Below are 24946 nucleotides of genomic sequence, written 5' to 3'. Positions count from 1 at the left end.
CGCCCACAACAGCCTGGGAGCAGTGTTATGGGAAAAGGGTGTGAGAGTGACCTGGTTTCAGGGGAATGAAAGAAACAGTTCAAAGTTGAATCAGAAAGGTATTTTTATGGCTGCAGTTTTCACCACAGCAGTAACACGCTGCCACAATGGGACAGGGTCATCACATCCTCTGTAAGCAGAAATACTCTGCACTGTTCTGATCAAACAACTCAGAATTCTTTTATGCAGGGAATATGTTTAAAAAAATATTTTAATAAGCTTTTTCAGAATTGCAGAGGGGGAATGGGGATAAGAGAAGGGAATTACTAACAGTGCAAAATTACTATGGGTGGAAAAATGTATAAATTTGTACATTCTATATCTGGGGGGGTGGGGTGGGGTTTTTTTTTTTCATATCACATTTAATCCTTTAGTTTGGTCTGTTGAGCTGGAGTCTCTGTTCAGGCTGCAGTCTTTCTTACAGCACTTCATGAACCCAGGCCACCCGCCCCAGCTGAACCCATCACAATAGTGCTTGAAAAATGTCCCCACGTGTCACATGTGAGCTGTGGGCTTTTCAACACAGTTCAGAAACACGTTCAAACCCTTCTGGGCTCCAAACTGGACTGAAGGCTCTTGAAATGAAGTCAAAGTTACTATATTTCTGGAATTTTAAATAGCTTTAGTAGTGCAATGACAATCAAGTTATAGTGGCTGCATTTTGAAGAACATGAACAAAGTATTGTATAAAACACCAGCATAAACAAAATGTAAATTATAATTAAATATTCTTAAAGTCTAGCTGAGCATTACATAGTTGTTGATTACGGAATGTCAGGTCTCCTCTACGTATCACCAAAAAAAGGTAAGATAAAAAGACAAAGCAACATTCCTGAAAGTATACACAGTGCTGTATTTCACACAAGCCTGAGACAAGTTACTTATAAACTTTCCTATAAATTGGTGGAAGTATTTCCAACTTGCAAACAAAAAAAAATGCATAAAAATAAAACTGAAAGTAGGGCTCTAGTTGCAAAGACTCTTAGAAGCACTGCACTGCCCTCAGTCTGAAACCGTCTCAAGACCGTCTTTGACACAAGGCTGCGATGCTTTGGGTTTCCGTTAATAAACCAGACTCTAAATTAACAGCAACCTCTTACTCGAGTGATCACTGAATTAATTGATTAACGCAGGCCATAGTTAACAAACCTCACTGTGGTGCCTCTCCATGTCAGCTGCTGGCTAATTCCAGGCACATCGGGCGAACCCCTGTGACGGGCTCGTTCACGTGATGCACCCCAGGGACTCATCGTGGCGATGGAGCCGGGCCGGGTCCAGAGGCTTTGGCTCATTAATGACCGTAAAGTCCAAGTACACATAGTTGAAGGAGAAAACAAACCAAACAAAACCTTTAGCAGTTGGTTGGGGTTTTTTTAGGTTGATACATTAGTTTCAAACCATAGGACCGTAGAGTTAAAACCAGAATTGTCAAGACTCATAAACTTTAAGTAAAAATAACCAATTACAAATTAACAGCACTCCTGTGAGCCACGGGAGGAGGACACAAGGTTATCAAGTATACAAATGAACAAGTTTTCCTATTTTTAATATAGTAGATGTGTGGCTGTGGCTTAAAAAAAAAAAAAACAAACAAGCCCAAAACAAAACACCGGTGTTAAAAAACCTTTCTGTTTCATGGATGTGAACCCTAATTCACTAACTTTCAAATTATGCCAGTGGGCATCACCCCCCGCCACACGCAGTTATAAAGAATTTTCATTTCTCACACTTTAATCTTAAAACAGTTACCGTACCTACGCTCGCTTCTCACCCGTGACTCTCTCTCTCTGTATGAACGTGCACACGCTGTACGTGTGTATGGGCGGTTTCTGCTCCCACCAAAACACCCAGCCGTGTACGGTCCACTCGTTTTCAGAACTTCAAGATCAGGCACCAGGTTACCAGCTGCACGTCCATTTCCAACCCCTGCAGCCGCCATCCCGTGAGCCATTTCCTACCCTTCCTGTGCTCGGTGAAATATAGAAGATGACAGATAGACCAAAGATAAATCACTGGATAATCTAACACCTGATCTTGGCGAGCAAGGGTCAGTAAACTTCAGCATTTAGCTGAGCTCAAAATAAACCAAGAAAATGTATAATGAAAGCAAGAAAATTTGTGCAACGCAAGCATCATGCTTAACGAATTTTTAGCATCACTATTTGCCATAAAACAAAAGTAAGAAAAATCATGTTTTCAAAATCAAATGAGTTCTAACCATTCTTGATGTTAATTGTTTACTGTTTTCTGAAAAGAAAATAAGACCTTAGTGACTAATAAGCATTTTTTAAGTCAATTGGTTTGGTCTGGGATTTTTTTTTGTCGTTGATTTTTTTTTTTAAAAAAGACTTCAGCAAAATAAAATGAAGCTGACATTAGACTCAGGATATCAATTCTCTCATAAAAGTTTACCAACTGTACAAGTTAAGAAAATTATACAAGCTTTTGTTTTAAGAAAGGACAGTTCCATCAAGACATAAGTACTGTAAAAATCTTTCAAAGGCTACAAAGAAATCTGGAAAAATACAGAATGTATTTCTTTAGCCCAGATAAAGAATATGGAAAGACATCATTGATGTCAACAATTTTACATATACAAACCTGACCTGGTTTATTTATTTACCTTTTAAAATTTCTATATATAAAAATAGTTGTGCTCATAACTTTCAGGATTCATAAAGGTTCCTTAACAATGGGATGACACTTTCCTCTCGCTAGCGTGAGTGGAAGTCTCTGTGCCTACTCTGATGCGTGTCTTGGCATTCTGTATTTCATTTTAACTTCCTGTGACATTTGAACCAGCCCCTGCTTCGATAGGATGATGCTTTGTTCACTTGTACAATGCTGAAACAGTGTATTACACACAGAAATTTAATGTATTAGGCTGGGCGTATTTTTGACAGAAACTCACTGATTTGTTTCTGAAATATTTTTAAGAGCCTTAAGAGTTCCCAGAACTACAGTTGCCAGCTCTGAGAAACAGAATAGTCTCCTACTGCTTTTCAGCACTGAAAAAACCCAAATAATCAGATTTTGAGAGACAACTAGAAGGTATTGGAAAAAAATTCTCAGCAGATTGTTCTACGGAACTGGATTTTGTAAGGTAACCCATCAACCCTGAAAATTTTAGACACCCAAAATTTACTCCAAGGAATAAAATCAGCTCCTAGCATTCAGTCATCCAAAGTTTCTAGTTCTTCAAGCTTCCCATGTGAGTTTGCTTCTTGGAAGATATCTGAAGAACCTGGACTCTCTTTTCCATTGCTGTTAATTCTTCTTCTTTTTAGAGGTCTTTCATTTTTTTCTTCCAAATCATTTTCATTTCTGGAAGCTGAATGAGCAAGTTTTGGGTCAACGGAAAGGTTTTCAGTTTCATACCCATTTGTATCCAGATCCGTGTGAGGTGTTTTCTTGCCACTGGTAGGTCCATTTACATGCAATCCTTCAATTTTTGCTTCATCTTTATTTGGTATCTCACCTGGCCCATTAGCAGACACCCCTGCGTTAGAGACAGATGGTAAGAAAGAGAATAGAAGTGTAACCAGTGACAGAACAACCTGTGATAGGCTGATAAAGCAGAACTCTAACGAGTCCCATGGTACTAAAAAGCCAATATTGTTTGCGTATCCTCCCTGTGTGATGAACGAGTGATTTATTTGCATACAAATGACAGACTTATCAGGACAGAGTTTATGGAAGCCCTTAGAAGCAACAGCAGCCAAGAAAATGTCCTGGAATCCCATAACTGTACAAGCTGCAGGTGGACTGTCCTCACCTGAGCAGTTTCTGTAGCTTCCACTTGATTTTCACAACCAGATTCAGCCCCCAAGCTTCTCCCCCCTCTTGCTACAGCTTTTACTTCAGCTCCTTCGCAACAGCTGTGCTTGCTTTTGAGATTTTCTTCCTTCACGAGTGATCGTGCCCTGGCTCTTCTCCCACTCCTAACTACCCTTCAGTGCCCCATGTCTGCTACGAATAGCTAATGGCGTTCCCAAGACAAGCACCGGCGAAGCACTAGCGTGCGTGCTACACAATAGCCCAGTTCCCATTCCAGTTGTTTTAAATATCCTGCACAGGTCTCCTCACAAAGTTAGCACTACACATCTACACTAGCGTGGGGAAGACAAGGACAGACTAACTGCATCTAAAAGGAAGATTCTAGTGGAGATTTATCTTCAGTATTTATTTATATGATAAATTTAGCCCCATTTATATGGGCTAAATGCAAACATGTAGCTTTTTCAAAAGACATTTTTAACTTCAAGCTACTAACACCTTGGAAAATATTTAAAACTGAAATAGGCTTGTTTTTCTCACTTGGCTCCTCATCTGCGATGATCTGGCAACTCCGTTCAAGAGGGACAGGCACACCCTTACCATTCTGATTACTGTTGCTGGTCGTGCTGTCTTCCCTTTCAGACTGGCTGGTGCTGCTGTTGGAAGTTGTGGGAGGAGGAGACGGAGCTCTACTGGAAGCAGCACTTTCACTCTCATCCAGGAGACGGTCCATATAATCTCTACATAACAGAAACAGCACATTCAGCATTGCCCTTGCTGTGTAAAGGATTGGTGTTATTTGTACGAAAATAGTCACTGCACATACTGCGAGCGTGACCAGTTCAGATTTTGAAATGCACAGACTTAATCTTACAAAGTTAACAACATCAAGATCCCCTGTGTTAACTGGCCCACATATGGTCTGTCCACAGCAACTACGTGGTTGTTGACCAATTGCTGCAGCCAGCTTATATAAATTCAGCCTGTGTTTATGCTAAGTCCTCCAAGATCATGTACAAGCAGCAACTTCAACATGCTGTGACGCTGTGGACTGTGTTTTCAAGGTGATGCTCTCAGGCAGGTTCGTACTAAGTTCTTGCAACTTGTGGCGGCAGCCACAACGTACAATTAAAGCAAGTAAGTTTTGTGCACATACAAACTCAAAAGGGGTACAGTAGAAAGCAAATGAAAAACTTCAGAGTTAAAGACATTCCCATATCTGAAATCTATTACAGTCCTACAATTTAGGTCACTAACAGTAAATCTCTTATGAAAGATTTAAACAAACAAAGCCCTTGTACGTATGGTGTTAGTCTGGATTAACTCCAGCAATAGCATATCCTCACACTAATTGTTCTGGAACAGCCACTGCACCCTGAATTCCCACATATATCTGCAAAATCATTCAAGAATAGACAAGTACAATCCTTAATGACACTTCTTCTGATCACCATATGCAGTCAACTGCAAAAGAATCGGAGAATGTTTTAAGTGATTAACAACCAAAATTTTCTACTAATTTGGGGAAAAAACAAAGATGGAAGAAGAAGAGGAGACAGACAGTCCCTGACAACTAGTTAAGAATATCCAGGAGCTCTGGGCGCTTCTCTGTAACAGTCCACTTCACATAGCAAGCTCACTTCAGTGGTCCAACACACAGTTCTAAAACATTTAAAGAAACAATAATATTCAAAAGAAGGATCAACAGAGAAGCCAGGACCAAATGAGGAAGAAAAAGAATAGTAAAAAGACTTGGAAAGTCAGTGGAAAGAGCTGGGTACTAAAATCACAGCATTGGAATGAAAGGCAGACGAGTATGTTGGCTCACTTGCTCGGATTTGAGGGAGAACACAAAGTTATGCACAGGCACTTCCCTCCTTGCCTAGCAGAGATGTGAATGGGGAAAGGCGCTATGTACAACCAAAAAAGCCCTAGTATAGGGCAGTGTCGGCCAGAATTCTTGCCAAACAATACATTTCAAGAGTATACTACAGCGTGACCACAAATCCCACCTGAAACTAATGCCTTTGTATAAAGCACGGATTTAAAGTAAAACAAGCATTTGAAAACCCCTGCATACTTGCAGCAATGTTACATCTGTGAAACATTTAAACAGAAAACAAGCTAAATGAAAGAGTTCTTCAATGGCAATTGTTGGCCTTATTCCAAGTAAATGTATTTTAGAAATTACATTATACGCACTAGTAAGCTTCTCTTACACCTTGGCCGTTTTCCTGCTGCAAATTGAGACTACGGAATGCCTCGGTTGCCCTACCATTTCAGATTAGAGAAGCATAAAATAAAGATTTAGATCCAACATGTAAAAACACATAAAAATAATGCACATCTTACGTGACACCAGGATGAAGATTGTATTTCTTCTTTCCAAATCGGGTCTGCTGCGCAAAGAAATCATAACGCTCTGATTTCTTCCACATGTAATAAAATGCTACACACTCACCAACTGATCTTGTTCGTACCTAGGAAATATGTACCATGCAAATTTTGGTGAATCTAAATACATTTTTGGCAAAAAGTTACCATTTAAACCAAAAGGTGTGAAATTCAAAGTCAATGCTTCTTTATACAACATAGGAAATAGTGGAAAATTTCAGCGGCCCAGAAATTGAAGTGCAAAGTTTAACAGTGTTTCTAAGAATGCTGTAGATATCACAAGGTGCTGCAAGCAACAGCTTCAGGAGAAATACTCAAGCCTGTTTCACCAGTCTGCTCAAGACCAGAGCAAGACCCTAGGGACGCAGGTCTGCCCGTACATATGCACAGCAGCATTTTTGCACTTTCTGAACTTTGGGGTCACAGCCACAGTTACAGAGAATTCTGCACTTTGAGACACCAATTTGGACATATAAGTAGTGAGAATTAGAAGAAGTAAATATAGTAATTTGTGAAGGAAACTGAGGTTAAGAATTTATTTACAATTACATCTCCTTAAAAAAAAAGAAGTGAGATCTACACTTAAAATCAGTGTTTACCTTATTTGCCTGAATCACATGAAAATCCTTGCCATAGACTTTCAGCCCTTGTTCAAAGTTCCTACATTCTTCTTCTGTCCAAACAGATAATTCTTCTATAGCAAGAAAATGCAATAAAGAAAATACTTAACAAAAAAGCATACGGCAAATAAAAGAAAACTTAAGTGACAGAAGACATACGTGGATTTCAAGTTTCTTACACCAGCTGCTGACTAAATGAGAACCACCTCCAGAAATTTCACTTACTAGTACAAAAAGGAAAATTCTCCCTTCTAGTGAGTAGGTGGGAAATTTGGCTGCCTGAAATAGCTAGTCAGGGGAAATAACTAGGCAGCAGAAAGAGGAAGAAGGGCTTAGAAACCTGGTCTCGCCACCCTGCACCTGGAACCACAGGAAGCAGGTATCCTTCAAGCCAGGACACAGCATGAAGGAGTTCATGCTACAGACTCAAACTGGCTGCTGGTATTTGGAAGAAGCGGGGGAAAAGGAACAAGGAAAGAGATCTTTCCTGCTGGCAAGAGCCAGCAACGATAGGCTGTTAATTCTAGTCAGGTAGAACAAGAAACTGCACTGCTCACACTATTAGGTGGGAAATCTTGGCCCCACTGAAACCCCTAATAACTTTCAGCCACACTTCTAAGAACTTAATATAATGTGGCCTTATTGATTCTTAAGGTCACAAATAAATAAGGTTTAAAATAGTGGGAGAACAAACTAATCTTGTCTATTTGATCATTCCTGTCCTGTGATTTGCACAATAAAGTCTGGAGAAGCCACAGGTTTGAAAGCAGAAACAACAGATCAATGTGCAACGAAAATAACTTGTGCCTTCTCTTAGTTTCTTGTTCCTTTGAGTATAGCGATCAATACCAAAACAGGAGATGCTTAAGGCTCCAAAAGCATCTTTAAGACCAGGGTCTTTTTAGTGTTATACTTTGTTAAAGAAAAGGTTTAGATGCTCATTCTCCTGTATTTAGAATTGTGAATTACTTCATTTCGTATTTCATGTTTGTTCCATTAACTTTGATGACTGAAATGTCTAGAAGAACAAAGAACAAAATGCCCAAGAAATGCACAATTCAGTTGCTAAGAAGTAATTTTAAACTTTAATTTTTTGTTAAAGTCACAGATATAAATATAAAGCTCTAATTAATGACAGGGAGTTCATTTACACACCCTCTTTGAGCATGTGCCTGTTTATACTCCATCTGCTAATTTCATTCTCTCAGAGAACAATAAGAAGTTCGCTGAAGGTTGCATTTAAATAGGCACTGATATCTACGGCTTATGTGCAGTCAAGCTCTAATAAAATTTCTCAGTCTGCTGACAGCAAAACCCAATACCTGTGTAACAAATAAAATGAGAGTTCAACAATATAACCTTAACTTTCAGCGTATGCTCACCTCTGGCTGCTTTTACATTAAATCTCAGCCTTCGTAATGATTCTTCAGTATCAAAATTGCACTTAACCAGTTCATACAATGCCTGGAAAGATGAAAAGACACACGTTTAACCACTCAATTTATGTTGTGCCACACAAGCATACTTAGTAAATCAATAATACCGTATTAAGAAAAGATTAAAAGTAAACTCATTGAATGAATGTAATATAATTTAAGACAGCACAAAGACATATTTCCTCTGTTTAAATTTCAAAATCTCTAATTACTTAACCAAGAATATATTCAGGCAAAGTATCTGAACATTTTCATTCACTGCATAAGTTTGTAAAATTGATGGGGTTTTTTTTGTATGAAGATAAATGTTAGTACCCCTTCATATAGCTTTAAAAAAATCTGTAACTGAAAGAACTCATTCATACACAATTATTGATATACAAAACAATGCACTGATACGTTAAGCCTAAGTTAACAGTTTAATATTTGTTGAAAGGTAAAAAGCCCATCATATTTCTATTTCCACAAGGAACATGATTTTAATTCTTGGGAGTAAAATAAAATAAAGGGATAATTCATTCTGTAATATTAAACTACAAATCCTAATTATTCTTGTATACCTGCTCATTGTCTTTAATATGTGATCCTTCAGGAATTGCATCTAGGCCTTTCTCATCACCTGTACGCCTTGAAGCTTCACTGAGGAACTCAATCACTTTATCCTCTGGTAAGAAGTCAGGATTCCACAGCAGCTGGTCATCATTTTCATACACTGCATTAACCACAGGAAAAAGACAAGCAAGCTAAACCAACAATTCAGAAGTTTATTCTCTCTTATAAAGCTAGTGATTATTAAACCTTGGAAGATCACTAGAGCACCAACATTAATCCAGAATACACACAAGGACAGGTAAAAGTCTCATGAACGCAGTGATCCAAATGACTAGGATACTATACCTTACATTGTCTGGAAATCTCTGGCAGAATCAGTGCTCTAGATTCCAGGACCCATTTATTAAACTTCAGAAACTCCACCTTTCCTGTCCTCCTCCTGACACAGTCCCTGAACGATCCCGCCAGCATGTCTTTTCCTAAGGCAGCACTGTTTTGCTGATGGCAGCCAGCAGGCACAGAAAACTATTTCAGAAATTTAATTAGTTTTCTTGTAAGATGATGAGGATCAGTCACGTAAAACCAAAAAGCACACCACCAAAAAATGGTGCCCAAAACACCACCAGGTGTCTGGACCACTAAATCTAAAAGCCTTATCTAACACGGCTGGCAAAAGCCAGCAACAAGGTGCACTCCTCCAGGGAAGATGACACCCAGATGCCAGACACTCTGAAGTCAAACAGCTCCTGAAAGGAAACTTTGCTAAGACTTCCTACTACTTCCAAGAAAGACTTTCTAAAACAAAATCACTCAGGTGAAGAGGCTGAATTTTAATACTACCAAATCTCTAGTGTTTTTTCAGAGCTTTTGCATGAGCTTTCAGACCAGGGAAGCCATAGTAAGCTGAAATTAAGGGGAAAAACATGGCCAAATTATATATCCTCTGAATTATCTCCCATTTTTGTTTTTGAAGAGCCTACAAGCTTTGCAGGATTAAAATACTAGTACAGCAAAATTCAGGTTATTAAAAAAACCTAGAATCGGGAAAGTATCCAGACCTCGCTTGTGGCCCAGTTTTCAATGAAAGACAACCTTACAAAAACCAGCAAGAGTTAACATTGATTCCATTAGCTCGGTGAGCACCTTTAACAAGAGAAAGGAGTGAACACTTGGGAAAGCATGGTCACCACAGGAAGGGAAGCAGCATCCTGTGCAGGTGGAAAGGTCAGAGTGGCAGCTAGATGCATCCCTACTTGAAAAAAACTATTTTTAACATGAAAGTAGACTACAGATAAAACCCCAAAACGGCTAAGAAAAATTATTAACTGTCTTGCAAAGACAGACAGCTTCCTTTCACGAACGACACACTCTTTGGAAACAGCTCCCAACAACTTCCTGGGAGCTTTTTTGTTTCCAAAGCTAGTCCTAATCTGATGTTTGGTTGCTCATTGAAGATGATGATTCTCGGCACCCGGGGATACAAACTTGAGTGGAAGCAACAGTTCTTTTCAGGAGATAACTGATAACTGGTTCTAAGCCACCCTTAGTGATGCAAGCTATGTACACTGCAATGTTTATGAAGGACAGCGGACAGTAAGTCTCAAAACAGCTTCAGCACCTTTCAGAGCTATCCCTTGATTTCCAAGTCCAAGCCTTTCAAAAACATACATTTTAATTTTTTAGATTTTTCATAACCTGAAATTGTTTAGTCTCATACTTCTCAGAGAAGCAGTCTACTGCAATTAGCTCAGTGTAGATTACAAGGCCGTTCTTTCCTCACAGCAGCATGTCAGAACACATTCTGAAAAGCAATGCGGTTCTTCTTAAGAGTTCTAGCATTTTGGTGCTTTTGCTCACAGGACTGGATATGAAAGGACTAGTCGTCTTGGTGCTTGGGAATTTTACAATTTGAATTTCTCTTTTGTTAGAGGACAACTCAGATGATGGGATATGAACATGGAAGTACTAAATACATACTCTCAGACGTTTTTCAATTTTTTTAAGCTTCATTAATATTCCAGTTGGAGTGTTGTCAAAGATTACATCCAAACACAGCAGAAAGGAAAGAAGTGGCAGAAGATATAAAACGCCACTGGTATATAAAACTAGAATAGCTCTAGCATGACTAGTGAAAATTTAACTTTTCCTGTCAACAACTTTTGCCCATGACGTAGGTTTTCCATTCTGCAATGAGTAGTGTGCAAGACTATGAAAAACTGTTTTATATAGGTTACTCAATGCACAAAGCAGCCATATCTTCTTTATTATTGGAGGCCAGAAGCCATTTAGAGCTGAGTAAATACCAGGAAAAGCAGGCAACCAGTAAAGCATCATTGACTACATCTCATGCAAATACATAGTTCAAGCTCTATTTTCAGACAGAAGCAGGAAAGCATGCAAAGAACAACTTCTTCACAGCTAAAAAGCAGATGTTTTCTAATTTGCCATTTTCTGCTCTTAATGGAAACTCCTGACTTCTCAGGTAGGTTTAAATCACGTTCTCTTCAACTTCTCTGGCTACGAAGCCCAGAGCTTCAGTGTGAGCCTGTTCTAAGTCAACAGCAGGACTGATGCTCTTTTTAGACAGATTCTAGCTAGATCAGGCTACAGCATAGCTACCGCAGCCTGGAGCTCAAAGCAAGACAACTCTTACTGCTCGGGTATACACCCAGATTCTAGGAAGGGACCGAGTTTTGTGCTGGTTAGTTTGAAAACTAACATATAAAACTACAAAAGAGGCAGTCTGAAACTGACCTGTAGTGTACACAAATTCTTAGTAATGGGCCGAATGAGCAGGAAAATTTGCTTCTTTTAGGCTCACAGCTGGGTTTAAACTGAGCCTACCTTTCCTGACTTGATTATATTGACAGCATACAGCTAAAGGCTCTGGTTGTGAGCAGGGGGAAAAGTTCCTGGAAAAAAACTCCAGAAGTACAAGAGGAGGTTCTTTAATATTGATTGAAGAGTTATAAAATGTGAGCATCAAAGCTGCTGGTACCATTTTGCCTGTTTTAATGTGTTAATCAAATTCCAGCAACACAATTTCTTTATTTTATTTCTTTAATTTTATTTTATTTCTATTTTGGTTTACATAAACTAAATATATTAGGTGAAGAGATCAACATAAGCTATATAGAAAGCTTGTGTACATTACCAAATTGGAACACAAGGGTTCAATAGGCAACAGGCCAGCGATACAATCTTTCTTTTCCCCTTCCGAGACTCAAGCTCTGATGGTGAAGTACAAGATGAACACACATGACATCAATCAAATCCTTTTTTTCTCCCCATTAGAAAATAATCTCAAACATAGCAATAATGGTAATAGTGCTAAGTCTCACCTTTTTCATTCTCTTTGTATTTGCATATGCCAGCTGGAATTTCAGCTTGAAACATAGAGCCCACCATGATTTCCTGTTTTGAAATAACAGAAAAAAAGAAGTTAAGCAATGACAGCTGTGACATTTTTTGTTAGCAAACAAGCAAATGACCACATCTTTTTTTACCCCTTAAAATTTTCTTTGTTCAAAATCTAAAAATATAGTTAACAGGCACTATGTAGAAATGGATTTTTGACTATTTGGGGAGGCTTCAACACTTCTTACTATCAAGACTCTTATTTATGGGGAAAAACTGTAGAGGATTTGGGTGATCTATAAAGCTCAGAGTTACTAGGTAACAGATCAACTCATTACTCATGAAATACAGGCTTTTTTAACAGTCCTTAGTATTTACCTTTTTCCAGTCTTCTGAGGGAATATAATCTTCATCTTCTTCAGATTCCTCTTCTATTTCACTATCTACAAGAAATTGTTCAAACATTTACCCAAAATGGGCTGTGATTGGGCCCATGCATGCCAACACCAGCCTCCAGCACAGTGGTCTAAGCGAGGGGGCCTGGGACATCAGAGCCAGCTCCTGGGAGCACTGCAGCATGGGTGACAGGGGGACATGAGCCCAGCCTTTCACCCCACCAGCCTCCAGCCACAGGGCAGCCTGCTCTGCCTCACTGCCATCTTATCTAACACCACACAAGTGCGAACGGCAGTTTTAGTGACAATACTGAATGTTTCAGTATTGACAACTTTAAAAAATGACGCGCCCGATGTTCACATTGAGAGTGCATTAAGATATACACCAGGCTCTGAAAAGTTGAGGCACAAATTAATACATCCATCAATTTTACTACTGCCTCATTAAAATTTCTTTTCCCCCACCCAGTTTTGAAGCAGTTGAGATGATCCGCATTCAAATTTACTACAAGCAGTTACTTTCTGAAGGCATTTTTATGTGGATGTTCAGCATCCACACGTGGGTTTCAACACCCTTTTCAATGAGCTCCTAGCTTAGTTACTGCTGTTCTTTTTCCCTTACAGCAGCTACCACTGAATTGAAGGTAGACTACAGCAGAAGATGAGAAAAATCTGCAAGCATGCTTTTCTTGGTCTCACTGGGATTTAGTAGGCTTGGACCTACTGTTCAGAGATGCGCAGCAGCATTTAAAATAGATTATTTCAGATAAGGACTGACAAAAAATTTAAGCTTGTTATGATATAGGCTAGTTGCCTTTCACAACGTACTGAAAGCAAATGCAATATCTGGTTTATGTATAGCATGTGATAACAGCAGTACTAAAATTATTTGTACGTTAAATTACATTCTATACACAGCCGAACATTGTAAAAAACCCTAAACCTAATCCAATCCACTTGCATTATGCTAATGCTAAGTTTAAAAAACAGAGTTCATTTAAGATATTTGTGATCTTCTGCACAGCCACACGCTGTGGTTCCTTGGCATTTTTGAATGAAAATAAACCACGAATCAGAGAACTGCATTTCTACAATGTCATGGCTAATAAGTACCAAGCGTAAGGTGTCGTAAGGAACCTTTTCTTTAACTTCTTAAAACATAGAAAAGCAGGAATGTTTGTTAAAACATAGAACAGGAGGAATTCAAACATTGGTGACAGCCATTTCCATCAAAGAAAGGTAAAACTCTGTTGTCCAAATGGCCCTGCTGATAGCTCAATACTAAAGGGTTCCAATCCAATTAGGTTCAGATCCCATTGCCACAGAAGTAGGAGTTGTCTAAAAGGACAGCTACATAACACTAGCTCAACAGTCTCAAACGGATGCAAAATAAATTTTAAAACAAGAGAGAAAATAATCAGTCAACAATGCTGGCAACAGTATGAAACGTGGTGGCAACAGTATGAAACGTGGAATTCTTGAAGCAAGTTTTCTTCATCATTATCTCCCCCTTCATTATTTCAAGTTATTTCTATTGGCCTTTTCCAGATTTCATTGCTTTTGTTTCCTGTATTTTTGATCTTGAAGAAAACTGGGGTTCTATTTCTAGTACATTTCAGCTTTTACTTTTTCCTTCAGTTGGACTCCTCACCTTCTTTGCATGAGTACACAGCCCAGTGTTACCAGGCCCTGTCACAATAATCACGTGCCGTGCAGCAATTACCTAGTTAGAACAGTGTGTTTCCTACTTACAACTACTTTTTACCTACGTCCTTAGTGTGAACTGGCAGCTGAAACTCCAATGGTAAGGTAAAACCATGCTAAATGGTCGTTTACAGCACCTGGACTCCACGGACAAGAAAGTTTTTCTGAAGGGCTCATCTATACAAACCAGTTTGCAGGATCATAAACTGGACTGTTAGAACACTCGGAGCAGCGTCATGAAAGAATTTCCACTGTCCAAGAGCCTGCTTTTTCAAAACTGTAGAAATATAAATTTTTCCACAAATCTAATCCTTTAAGAAGAGAGAATATCTACTGTCCTTATACAGAGTCCCTTATCTGCAGAGAAGCTTTAGCATTCAGCTAAAAATAGGCCTTTTTTCGTCTATTATTCTGAGCATAACCAAGAGCAGTGTTATGAAAGAGAACAAACAAATGTTTATAGGTATCAACATGCACATTTCAGAAACAGAAGTTAACTGGAGCTGTTCTTAACCAAAGGTCAACCATACTGAGATTACCGGGCTTAGTACTAAACTGTACATACTTGTATCAAAATATTTACATCGACGAGGGCGAATTATCTCCTGTGGATCTTGAGAAGCGACAGACGGTGCTGGGTCGTCATTAGATGACTGTGTCTCATCTTCCTGACCTGATGAATCTTTTATGGTCTCCTCCTTAAATACAAAAAAGCAAACAGGAGATCAGCTATCCCTTATATGTGGCAGACACTATTCTAGCAATTTTTTTTCCAACATTGTCAATATACCAAACCCAAGTATCTTTTATCTGACTTGAAGCGACAGTATAGACTGTGGCCTGTCCAGACTGAGCCACAAAAATGTGTAAACATATCATATGATTTATTGACCAGGATTTTAAGCAGATCAATTTAACTCTCAGACTCTGACAGACAAATCAGAAACATGAACCACAATTAAATATCACATCTAGTTTTTTAAATCAGTCAAGCAAATCCTTGCAGTTTTAATTTAATTCCATTTAACTTGAAATTTTACTTTGGTCTTTAAAACCCTTCCTTATGAATTTTCAATAAAAAGGGGAGGAACTATTTATTGGCTGTACTTTTCTCAATCAAATGGAAATGGTACTTTCCATAAAAATTAATGTCAATAGTGTGGTTCAACCCCACAGGAATAGCGTACCAGCAGACTCGAGTATGTACATCGAGTCATTAAAAGATCAAAAATTAGAACAAGTTTCTTTATTAGAAGATAAACCACAACAACTCTGGGAATTATTACAATTAAGGAAAATTAAAATGACAAAGGTTAAAAGAAAATATTAGTATTTCCTATTTCAATGCACGTTGTCAATATCTTTTATGTGTTTTATCACAATGTAAGCACTCACACTTGCTAGTTCTAACACAGAAGCATTAGGCGCAGCACATGCTTACGTGTACCTTTACCAGTAACCAGAGTATTATCACATGTGCAGCTTAAAGCAGATTAAAAATAGAAAATAGCTAAGTGCAGTATAGCTAAATAAGCTGTTGAAAGATGAGCACTTGCAGAGAAAGCTTGAATGATTTATAAAATTATTCCACCCCCACAGATGTATTTTACTGCCACTCTGCTAAGAGTATGCAAGCGTTTCAGAGCTCTCATTCTTGTACCCCGAGGCAAACCATCATGACAGGTTAGCTAGCTCTCTTTGTGCCCAGTCCTCCTCACCACCTTTGTTCCAACCCTATCAAATCCGGGGTAGAGGAGGTGAACCCATACTTCCGATTTAACCACAGAGCCAAGTCTGCAATTAGGCTAAACCACTGGCCGTGCTTATGGTGCCAGACTGGGAGCTGTTGCTGCCGACGGGCAGGAACACACTTGCTTCTGCAGCACGCTACAAAGGGTTAGTGCCCTGCAGATGGACAAAGACGGCTCCTCTTGCTGCCGACAGCCGTGAGAGACAGTGAGATTTTATCCATTTAAGAGAAAAGACGGGCAGTATCTCAAATCAGCCAGTAACAGAACTGGACAACTACAGTGAAGGCTGTGAGAACACAGAAGACGGAAGTTGTGTCAGGAAGCAACTAAGAGGGCACAAGAAGAAAAGGAGACTTCAGGGACACCAGCATGCACAACAAAATAAAACACTTTGTGTCTTATTTTAATTTTGCATACTTCACGTTATGTAAGTTTCTCCCCCTCTCTAGCTTCTTGAACCTTCTGGGGCATAATATAACTATGTATCTTTCCTCTTTTTGAACTATTCAACCCATACAAATAGCAATCTTTTACAGCATCTGTCAAGGGAGTTTGTAAATCCTTAGAACTCCATTTTCTGCACGAGATAGATCATTCCTCATCTCTGTGTTGCATTCCAGAGATTCTAAAACAGGTGAGATATCAAAACCCCAAAATGTATCCTTTTTAAAGCCCGACTAGGCAATGCAACTCTCATTAACTCCTAAGCTTTTTTGTTACGGACAATACAAAGGGTTTCATATTTTAATGGAATTCAGGATGCAACTCTGAATGCCACCAGTAATGGAGAAGTTACAGCTGTGCCCCTGACAGGACAGGGTTGTCACAAATATGTATAACATACACAAGCAGGAAAGACTCTTCAAAAATCAGAAAATTTATTTGAAGAGCACATGGAACAGGATTTTAAAGATGCTAATTTCAAAACTACGCATTTTGCAAAGACTCAAAGCATTAGATTCCGTTAACAACCAGGGCAGCCAGTCTGAAAAAAATACAGTTTAAAATGCCAAAGCTAGAAAACTTGCAGCAATCTCCAATACTTAGAGACATGTTTAACTCAATTCCACACTTCACTGTTCAGTTTCAGTAGATCAGCTTTTCCTCTTGAAGCAAGTATTCAGCCATATCTATAAAGGTGTCTTCAGGCACCAGTTTTGAAGTCAGACTATTTCTGAAGGACAACTAGAATCCCTTCTTACATGCTGCTATATGTATACATGCACTCTAATTTGCCAACAGTTTGGAATGCTATGGGTGAAATTGAGAGCAATGAAGAGAAATACAGACGGGTAATTAGGAATAAACATTAGAGTTCAGTACACAAAGCATCTGAAATCAACTACACTACGAATTACTCCTGCCATGATCTGGCATCTTGGGTGGTTGTCTAGTACACCACGGCTGTACGAAAATCAGTCTCAAATCAGTGCAAACACTTACTTTGTTTTCACCACTACAGCCACTGTTGTCATCATTATCGACATCATCATCATCCTCTCCCTCCTCCTCTTCCTCTTCATCGTCTTCATCGTCATCATCTTCTTGGAGTGGAATGGCACCATCATAGCCGTAACGGCTAAGGAGCTCTTGGATTGGCATATCACTTTCCTGATAAACATCCAAACAAAGTTGGAGATTTTAACAAAAATGCTTCACGCCCCACATCTGCTCTACAGCTTAAAGGTGTGCACATGAAACACAACACAGCAAAAACAGACAGGTGACGATCACGTATACTAGGAATGGCCACTCCAAAATGAATGGACAGTCAAAATCCAAAGTTTTGGCCCCTAAGAAAAATGTGCGGCTTTTTTATGCAAGGGAACTTTTTATTTTCCAATCCTTTAGAAATTTATAGCAGACCTCACACACCAGCAATCCCTCTGTCAAGAGAGACTCTCCTGCTCAAACCAGGACACTCTCAAAGGGGCCATAAAGCTCATTAGAAGGGTACCAAAGGGCAGTATGCCCCACCCTTCCCTCGGTACTTGTCTACTACCATTTTACTAAAACACAAGCATTGCAATGACGCAGGTTCCATGTGGTTACACCATACCCCTTCAGTACACAGAGCGGATGCCCTCCTTATTGGAACCTACCTCCCAAAGACTACCTGAAAAAACCTAGTATTTTGTACATATTTGAGGAAAAAACAGATAAAATGTGTATCAGCAGCAACTGCTTCAGACAGACAGCTAAGATATCGACAATTTTTGCAGGCAGGAACTTGTCCTAGTGCAAGGCAGTGATTTCTGCAGTGTCTCCAAGAATTCAGCAGAATTAGGACCAGAATGCACAGCACCTGGCTTGAACATGGAATTAAATCTTTGTCTGCGGAGTTGTGCTACGGGGACAATTCCACACAGTTCTGCAACCCTGGTGTTGAATACAAAATTACACCCAAAACGCACCTCTCCGTCCCTCTGTATCTCTCCTCTTTCTGGGCAGAACAAAAAATGAGGGGTTGGATGGGGGTGAAGGATCACCTGATACTCAAGATCACCCAATATCCAGGTAAAGATAGTAGTAATGTTGACAGATGCATACACAGTTTAAGCTAGGCATCTACAAAACCGGCCACGGTTGGAAGCAAATCTGCTAAAATATGTGCACATGTAAAAAACTTTATATTTGGAATGCTGAACCACTCTGAAGAGACAGAATCAAATGATACAGTCGGTTCTCAAATTTGGTGGCTCCCAAACTGTTACCAATTGCATTCACTTTACTAATAAAAATGATTAATTGCCAGGTCTGCAAATTACTTATTACTTTTAATACCTCAGTGTCCAGCCTTCAGGGGCAGTATATGGCATCCCCAACGAGATTTTTCCGAGCAGAAACATTCACAGAGCATTTGAAAATGATCTCTCTCACAAGATGAAACCCTTTGTTTATTATTTAGAGGTGTCTGCTTGCTTTAAATATTTCTTCTTAGTATGCAACGTACATCTTGGCTGATAATCAGATTTTTTTAGCTACTGGCTGCCCTTAGACTTCCTCCAATGAACTCCCACCCTAAGGGCCTTCACTGTCCAACACACCTCTAATTTCTGGAAACATACTAACAATACCAATTACAAAAGGCAAGTGTATATAGTTCTGCTGTGTAAAAATAAGAGTAACACAGGGGTTACCAGTGCTCGTTGTCTGTGTATTTTATTTTATTTTACCTAAGCCATTCTACCACTTACCAGTCTACTCTTTGGTTAGATGCAGACCATGCGGACCTAAACGTCCTCACCTTCCCTCTTGACTTCTTGGTCCCTAACCTATCATTTAATGGAAAGAACTCTTAGAAGTGGGGAATTAATGTTTTACTGACACAGACAACATGGCAGGACTGTGATCTCAATTAAAACATGACAGTACAGCTATCAGAAAAATCCTATTCATAATTATGCAAACAAATGTTCTCCAGCACATTTCAGAAAGTAATGTACTTTAAGTACTCCTCACCACTACCCCATTTGTACATACAGACTAAGAATTTAAAATAACTTCTACTACAATTCGTAGGTATGTATGAACCATGTAACAGGCATATTACTCACTACATGTTACCTAGGAAAGTGGCATTGTATTTACAACATTTTTCTTAGGTAGAGCCTCTTAACTTCAAATAGTCCATTACAATTCAAAAAGCTCCAAGGGACAACAACTCTCCAAGATAAAATACAAATTGTGACTTCTGTATTGTTTCAGGACACTGCAAAACCAGGAAAGGTTAAAAAAGTAGCAAGTCTTATCAAAGACACATCAATTTCTTATGTAGAAGATGCTTAATAACAAGAAACGTATTACAACTCATGTGTCTGGAGTAGAGGTAAGAGGGGGAGTGATGTAACAGCTAACTGTATCAGAAGCAGCACAGAGAAGGTAAATATAAATGACTGTACACTCTTCTACTTGAAGAGCTGAAGGGTAACCACTGAAATGAACACAGAACAGGTCTGAAAAAACAAACATGCTTCTCATGCTAAATGAACTGTGCAACATTGCCACACGCCTCACGGACACTAAGTTTACAGAGGTTAAAAATCAAATGGACAAATCCACAGGAGAAGGAAAAAGACGACTGACAGGCATTCCAGACAAAGAAACATCTTTTTCATATGTGGCTGAACTGCACACTGCTAGAGGCTGGAAGAGTATTTGGGAGAAACACTGCGTGCTTCCATGTATGGGTGTCTCATTTAAAGACAAGAGGATGCTGGTGCATAACCCTAAGAAAACCCAAGAAACCAAGTGACTGTATGGAACAACAAATGGAAAAAAGGGAGGGAGTCAAAGGCTTAAAAATCTGTAAGCGATGCAGGGAGGCACCACACACAGCACCCTGGGCAGTGCTCACCACTTCCTAGAGGCACCCAGGAAGCCAACACACACCACCCAGCAGTGCCCTGCCCACAGACGGGGCAGCACAATGGTAAAGAACCTGGCCTTGCACTTGTCAAATCCTCCACGTAACACTCCCTCTAGCTGATGCTTTGCACAGTCTGCTTAGCTAAGAGTAGGAGAAAGTTGAGTTTCTGCAACTTGCTGGGGCCTGGTCATTTATTATCTCCAAGACAGAGTGTGAATGCAGTTTCCAACTACCAAAATTATGCTGCCAAGTTTCCTGCATTTTGGAAAACTGCAGTGTCAGCATATACTCAGGATGCCAAGAGATGTGCCTCATCCCAGGCACACCTCCCTGAGCACTGTCTCTCAGGCTGCTGAAGAAGGACTACTGGTTAGCCAGGACTTTGGTCAGATCTGGTACAGATGCTCCTACATACAAAACCAGTATTACTAAATACATGTCCGGATACGATCAAGGACAGCCTGCTGCACCACCTCACAGAGAGCTTTCATGCCCAAGAAAAGCTCTCACCTTTCAAGAAATCACTGAGAACCACCAAATCCAGTACTTCTGATTTCCTTCAGGTACTGTCCTGCTTTCAGGGAACTGTATTTTCTTGTATACTACAGCAGCACAGAGGGTGACTTCAGGACTCTAGACACAGATATCCTTCTGCCATTTAGACAAAAACGTGTACAGGCACTTGCACAGACAAATGCAGGATGCTGCTCAACCACAAGTACTAATGCAATACAGATTCACCAGAGTTTCAACCAATGAGTTTAAAAGATCCTCACCCTCAGAGGAAGGTGTAATTTTTATGACAATCAGGAGTTAAATCATTAAGATTCCAAAATTCTTTTGCAAAACCTGACTGCCACCTCGTCTCTGAAGGAGCCAAGCTAGTAAATCGGGCACATTCACAGGTTGGGGGAAATCTGAAATAATACACGTAAGTATCAGGGGAAAGAAAAAGACAGGACAGCACTTGTCTTGGCAATAGTTTTGAGATTCAGATTGCCTATCACCTATGACTAAAAAAAATTAAAAAAAAATAAAAAAAGATAAAAGTAAGCCTTGAAGTGTGGCCTGCTAGTCCACAACCAGAAGTAGCCACAGGTCTCTAGCAAGATCCTGCTGGCACAGAAGCAACTCAAACTCCGTAAAAGCCCTACCTGAAATACACGTACAAACTGACCGCAAGACCTCTGCCACTCTGTAAGAGCATTCTGCGGAGAAGAGCAACACAGGGAGCAACGCGAATCCAAGTGATACCATTGCTCACCGTTGTGACCACAAAAGAGCTGGCACACGGAGAAATTCTAAACTTGCAGCCCCGACAACCAAGATATGAGGGAATAAACTGATGGCTAAAATACAGTTACAAACATTGTAATGTGGTGATAGAATTATACAACCAGATGTTGACTCTTCACAAAATATGAGGGGGAAAAAAAAAAACAATACATTTTCAACTTAAAAACCACATGACCTATATGTGGAGCTCTGTTTCTCATTTAATCTAGATGAAGCATATTTAGATTCACAAACTATTTATTTATCTTTGTGTTTACCATTTAATATAAAACCTAAAATTACCAGAAAGAAATTATTATTTACACCCGAAATGTAGATTAAACACACTAAAGTAATTTAAAGTCATATTGACATAATCACTTATACTAAACAGCATTTGTACATCAAATATGCACCTGGGAATCATTAGTGATCAGTTCTGGAAGCCTTTTCAGCCAATGAGGTCACAGATAGTAGCTAAATTATTTTGCATTTATAATAAAGCTAGTTTCTAGTTTAAGAATATTATTCCTGTCTGAGAAGTAATTTAAGACAATACATAAGTGACGGCATAACCTCAAATGCCAAATAAATCTTATATGCAATTATTTCAGAAGACAGACATTTTAAGATTTATCACTATTAACAATAATTGTGAGTTCTGATCCAAGCTCTGCTGACAACTCTTCGCTTTGAGCAAATAATTTCATCTGCATCTCCATTTCCTCTGTCTTAAAAATGAAGATGCTCCTATTTGTTCCACTAAAGTATTATACAAATGTTTGTATAAAAATGCAAAAGAAATGTAAAATTATGGAATTAAAAAAAATAATCAAAATCTCTATGCACTAATCAAGTCCAAGTCCTTTAGAAAATAACAACACTGGAATATATGAGTTTAGTCAGAGCACGCTTTAACTTCTATTGCTCTAGAATGCAAACCCTACACTAGCACATACACACAAAAAGAAACCGGACAAGTACAGTGTTATACATTATTAAGTACTTATGTGCCACTTTCCTTTTCCCAACTTTCAAGAGTTGCAAATTTAGCTCAGCCCCTTTCCCCCATCTATACTATTTGCCTACTAGTGTTTTAGGGGTAGTTTTTTTAAATTCCAAACATAAGGGAAAAAAGCTGTTTGTGTATGTTTTGTGTGAGTCTATGGGCTATGGTTATGTTTTATGACTACTTAAGGCCACCTACCCTGTTAAGATCCTCTATTTCAGAACTGAAGTTTGTTTCTCCTTCCATCATTTCCTCCTCTTCTAATGTCCGTTCATCATCAAAGTCATGCACCAGCATATCAGCTGATGGATCAAATTCATGGTCATCAGATGTTGCTGAACCTCCTGATAGAAAACATTTTAAAGAATGTTTTTAGTTAGATCATGGCCTCATAGGTTTAATTTTTTATTTTGGTGACATTTTAATACTCAAATTATACTCAGAAATTAAAATATCTTAAAATCCCTCAAACATTTATCTTAGGGAAAGCCAATCTCATTATTCAGAGGAGAGTTAAAGCTGTCCTTTGGGTAGTAAGAGATCATGATAAAAAGAACCAGGAGATACTGGTTAAACAGCCAGTTCTCAAAGTACTCAATGTATATAATATCTGGACATGGGGCCCCTAGTTAAGTGTTTGTAAAACGTTCAGGTTTTGAAGACTTAATTCTTAAATAATCATAAACTTGCCTGAATCAAGGGTTCTACTGGGAGCAGAAATACTCATAAAATATAAGTTGTTTCCTTTGTACTTTGGAAGCTTTCTTGTTGAGAACTACAAAGACAGTCTAATGACTTTTCCAAAATTTAAACTTAAAGTAAGCTTCAGAGTTATGCAGATTTTATTTACGATGCAGAATCCTTAGTTATTTGTCCCTGCGCCTTTTCTTCCCAGTTCTTTGTAGAGAAGTCTGGTTATATTTTGTGACAATGAAAAATATATGAATGGATGAATGATTTGGCAGATGCAGCATTTTAATGTAATTCAGCAATACCTGATTTCTAATTCTAACCCTCCTATCATTTTTCCACTCATCTCCGTGGACAATTTAAACTTCATTTTCCAAAGATTGAAGAGTGTACCCACACTAAGGGTGCAAAAGGGAGGGCTTGACTGTAAGGGTTAACTATACTTTGAAGTGTTAAAGCAATTGATTGTTTCTCTGAAAGAGATAAGAGCTCAAGAGACAACTGGCAGTCCAGTTAAAGTAACTACTAGAGAGCTTTTCCACTAGTAGGACACCAAAAACCTTGGAAACAAATAATGCTAAGTACAGTGGTAACAAAGTGAACACCCCTCCCCCCCAGATATTCATGATTTACACTCAGGTTGACTACTACACAGCCAGTAGCTCTGGGACACTGGAATATCAGAAATAACCAGCTTTAAAAACAGAAGTCATAAACCCCTTCGTTTTTAGTATTCCAATAAGGTAAAATCCCCTGCTTTTCTTGCTGCTTTTGTTCTCGATGCTATTATGCATAAAACCCTACAGCAACGGTATATCTATTAATTGAGAGCACACCGTGCCTTAACGTTTGACTCTGCATTTGACTCCAACACCAAGGGGCAGCCATGCCGAGTGGGACAGTAACGATATCGCTGGGTGAAGTAGTCTCTTCCATGTCCCAGCACTCGCTCACACTGTGCTCCTCAGTACGTCAGCATTCCCAAACGTGTTCGTGCAGCTTTTGCAAAGGCAAGAATCATATTTCCCCAGTGTCTTTTACCATTTAGAAACTCATGCTGGTACAGACTGGAAGAAAGCTGTGACTGCTTACACCAGTACTGCCACCAACCTAGTCATCCAATTACATCCTTAGATTACTAACTGGAAGAGACCAGCAAAAATAATTTTTCAAGGGTGCCCTCTTCCCTCACAAGTTTAGGAAATATCAAAAATATTTACCTGGGCTTGAAGACTCAACAGAAGGCTAAAAAAGAAAACACAGGAAATTATTTTTTTCTATGTTGAACCTGTACAAACTCAATTCAATAAAACATCTGATACAAAGCAAGTCACTGCAAATAATGTATTTACAAACAAAGCACCACAAACATGCTGAAGCAGTTTAAGGTAAATAGTACTCATTTTCTCCTTTCTGTATCAATATTGCTGCACTACTTCAGCAATAATAATTGGAAGAACTGCCCGTTTTGTGATGTCATAACTGAGTTGATGAAGGTATGAAATAAAGGAAAACCATTCTGCAAATAGTATTACAATTCCACAGTCAGCTCAGCATGGCATAAATCAGTGTTATTGC

General features: G+C 39.0%; 1 protein-coding gene across 2 annotated transcripts; it reads right to left on the bottom strand.

The window, feature by feature from the left end:
- Positions 1-621: 621 nt before the first annotated feature.
- On the bottom strand, positions 622-23007 carry MIER1 (MIER1 transcriptional regulator). Of its 2 annotated transcripts, XM_086462175.1 has the most exons (12): positions 22877-23007; positions 17469-17636; positions 14840-14972; positions 12554-12618; positions 12160-12232; positions 8827-8978; positions 8213-8294; positions 6810-6904; positions 6169-6296; positions 4417-4556; positions 3418-3538; positions 622-2002 (listed from the first exon to the last, which is right to left on the bottom strand). In XM_086462175.1, exons 1-12 carry the CDS (start codon positions 22973-22975, stop codon positions 1912-1914), a joined length of 1347 nt encoding a protein of 448 aa, XP_086318301.1. In that variant the 5' UTR covers positions 22976-23007; the 3' UTR covers positions 622-1911. The 2 variants fall into 2 exon arrangements, with proteins under 2 accessions (XP_086318301.1, XP_009951181.1); XM_009952879.2 differs by lacking the exon at positions 622-2002 and having other exon boundaries at positions 2509-3538.
- Positions 23008-24946: the final 1939 nt, after the last annotated feature.

The sequence above is a fragment of the Leptosomus discolor genome, chromosome 3, assembly GCF_034619465.1.
Source record: "Leptosomus discolor isolate bLepDis1 chromosome 3, bLepDis1.hap2, whole genome shotgun sequence".
NCBI classification, from domain to species: domain Eukaryota; kingdom Metazoa; phylum Chordata; class Aves; order Leptosomiformes; family Leptosomidae; genus Leptosomus; species Leptosomus discolor.
Note: the sequence above shows the minus strand (reverse complement) of the source record. Positions and strands in the feature narration are given on the sequence as shown.

Coding starts and splice junctions, on each gene's coding strand:
- MIER1 (XM_009952879.2), bottom strand. CDS start 22,975: ATGCTGGTGCATGACTTTGATGATGAACGGACATTAGAAGAGGAGGAA. Junction 6,297..6,809: donor ATGTGATTCAGGCAAATAAG/GTAAACACTGAT, acceptor CATATTTCCTAG/GTACGAACAAGATCAGTTGG. Junction 4,557..6,168: donor AATCTTCATCCTGGTGTCAC/GTAAGATGTGCA, acceptor TCTGTTATGTAG/AGATTATATGGACCGTCTCC.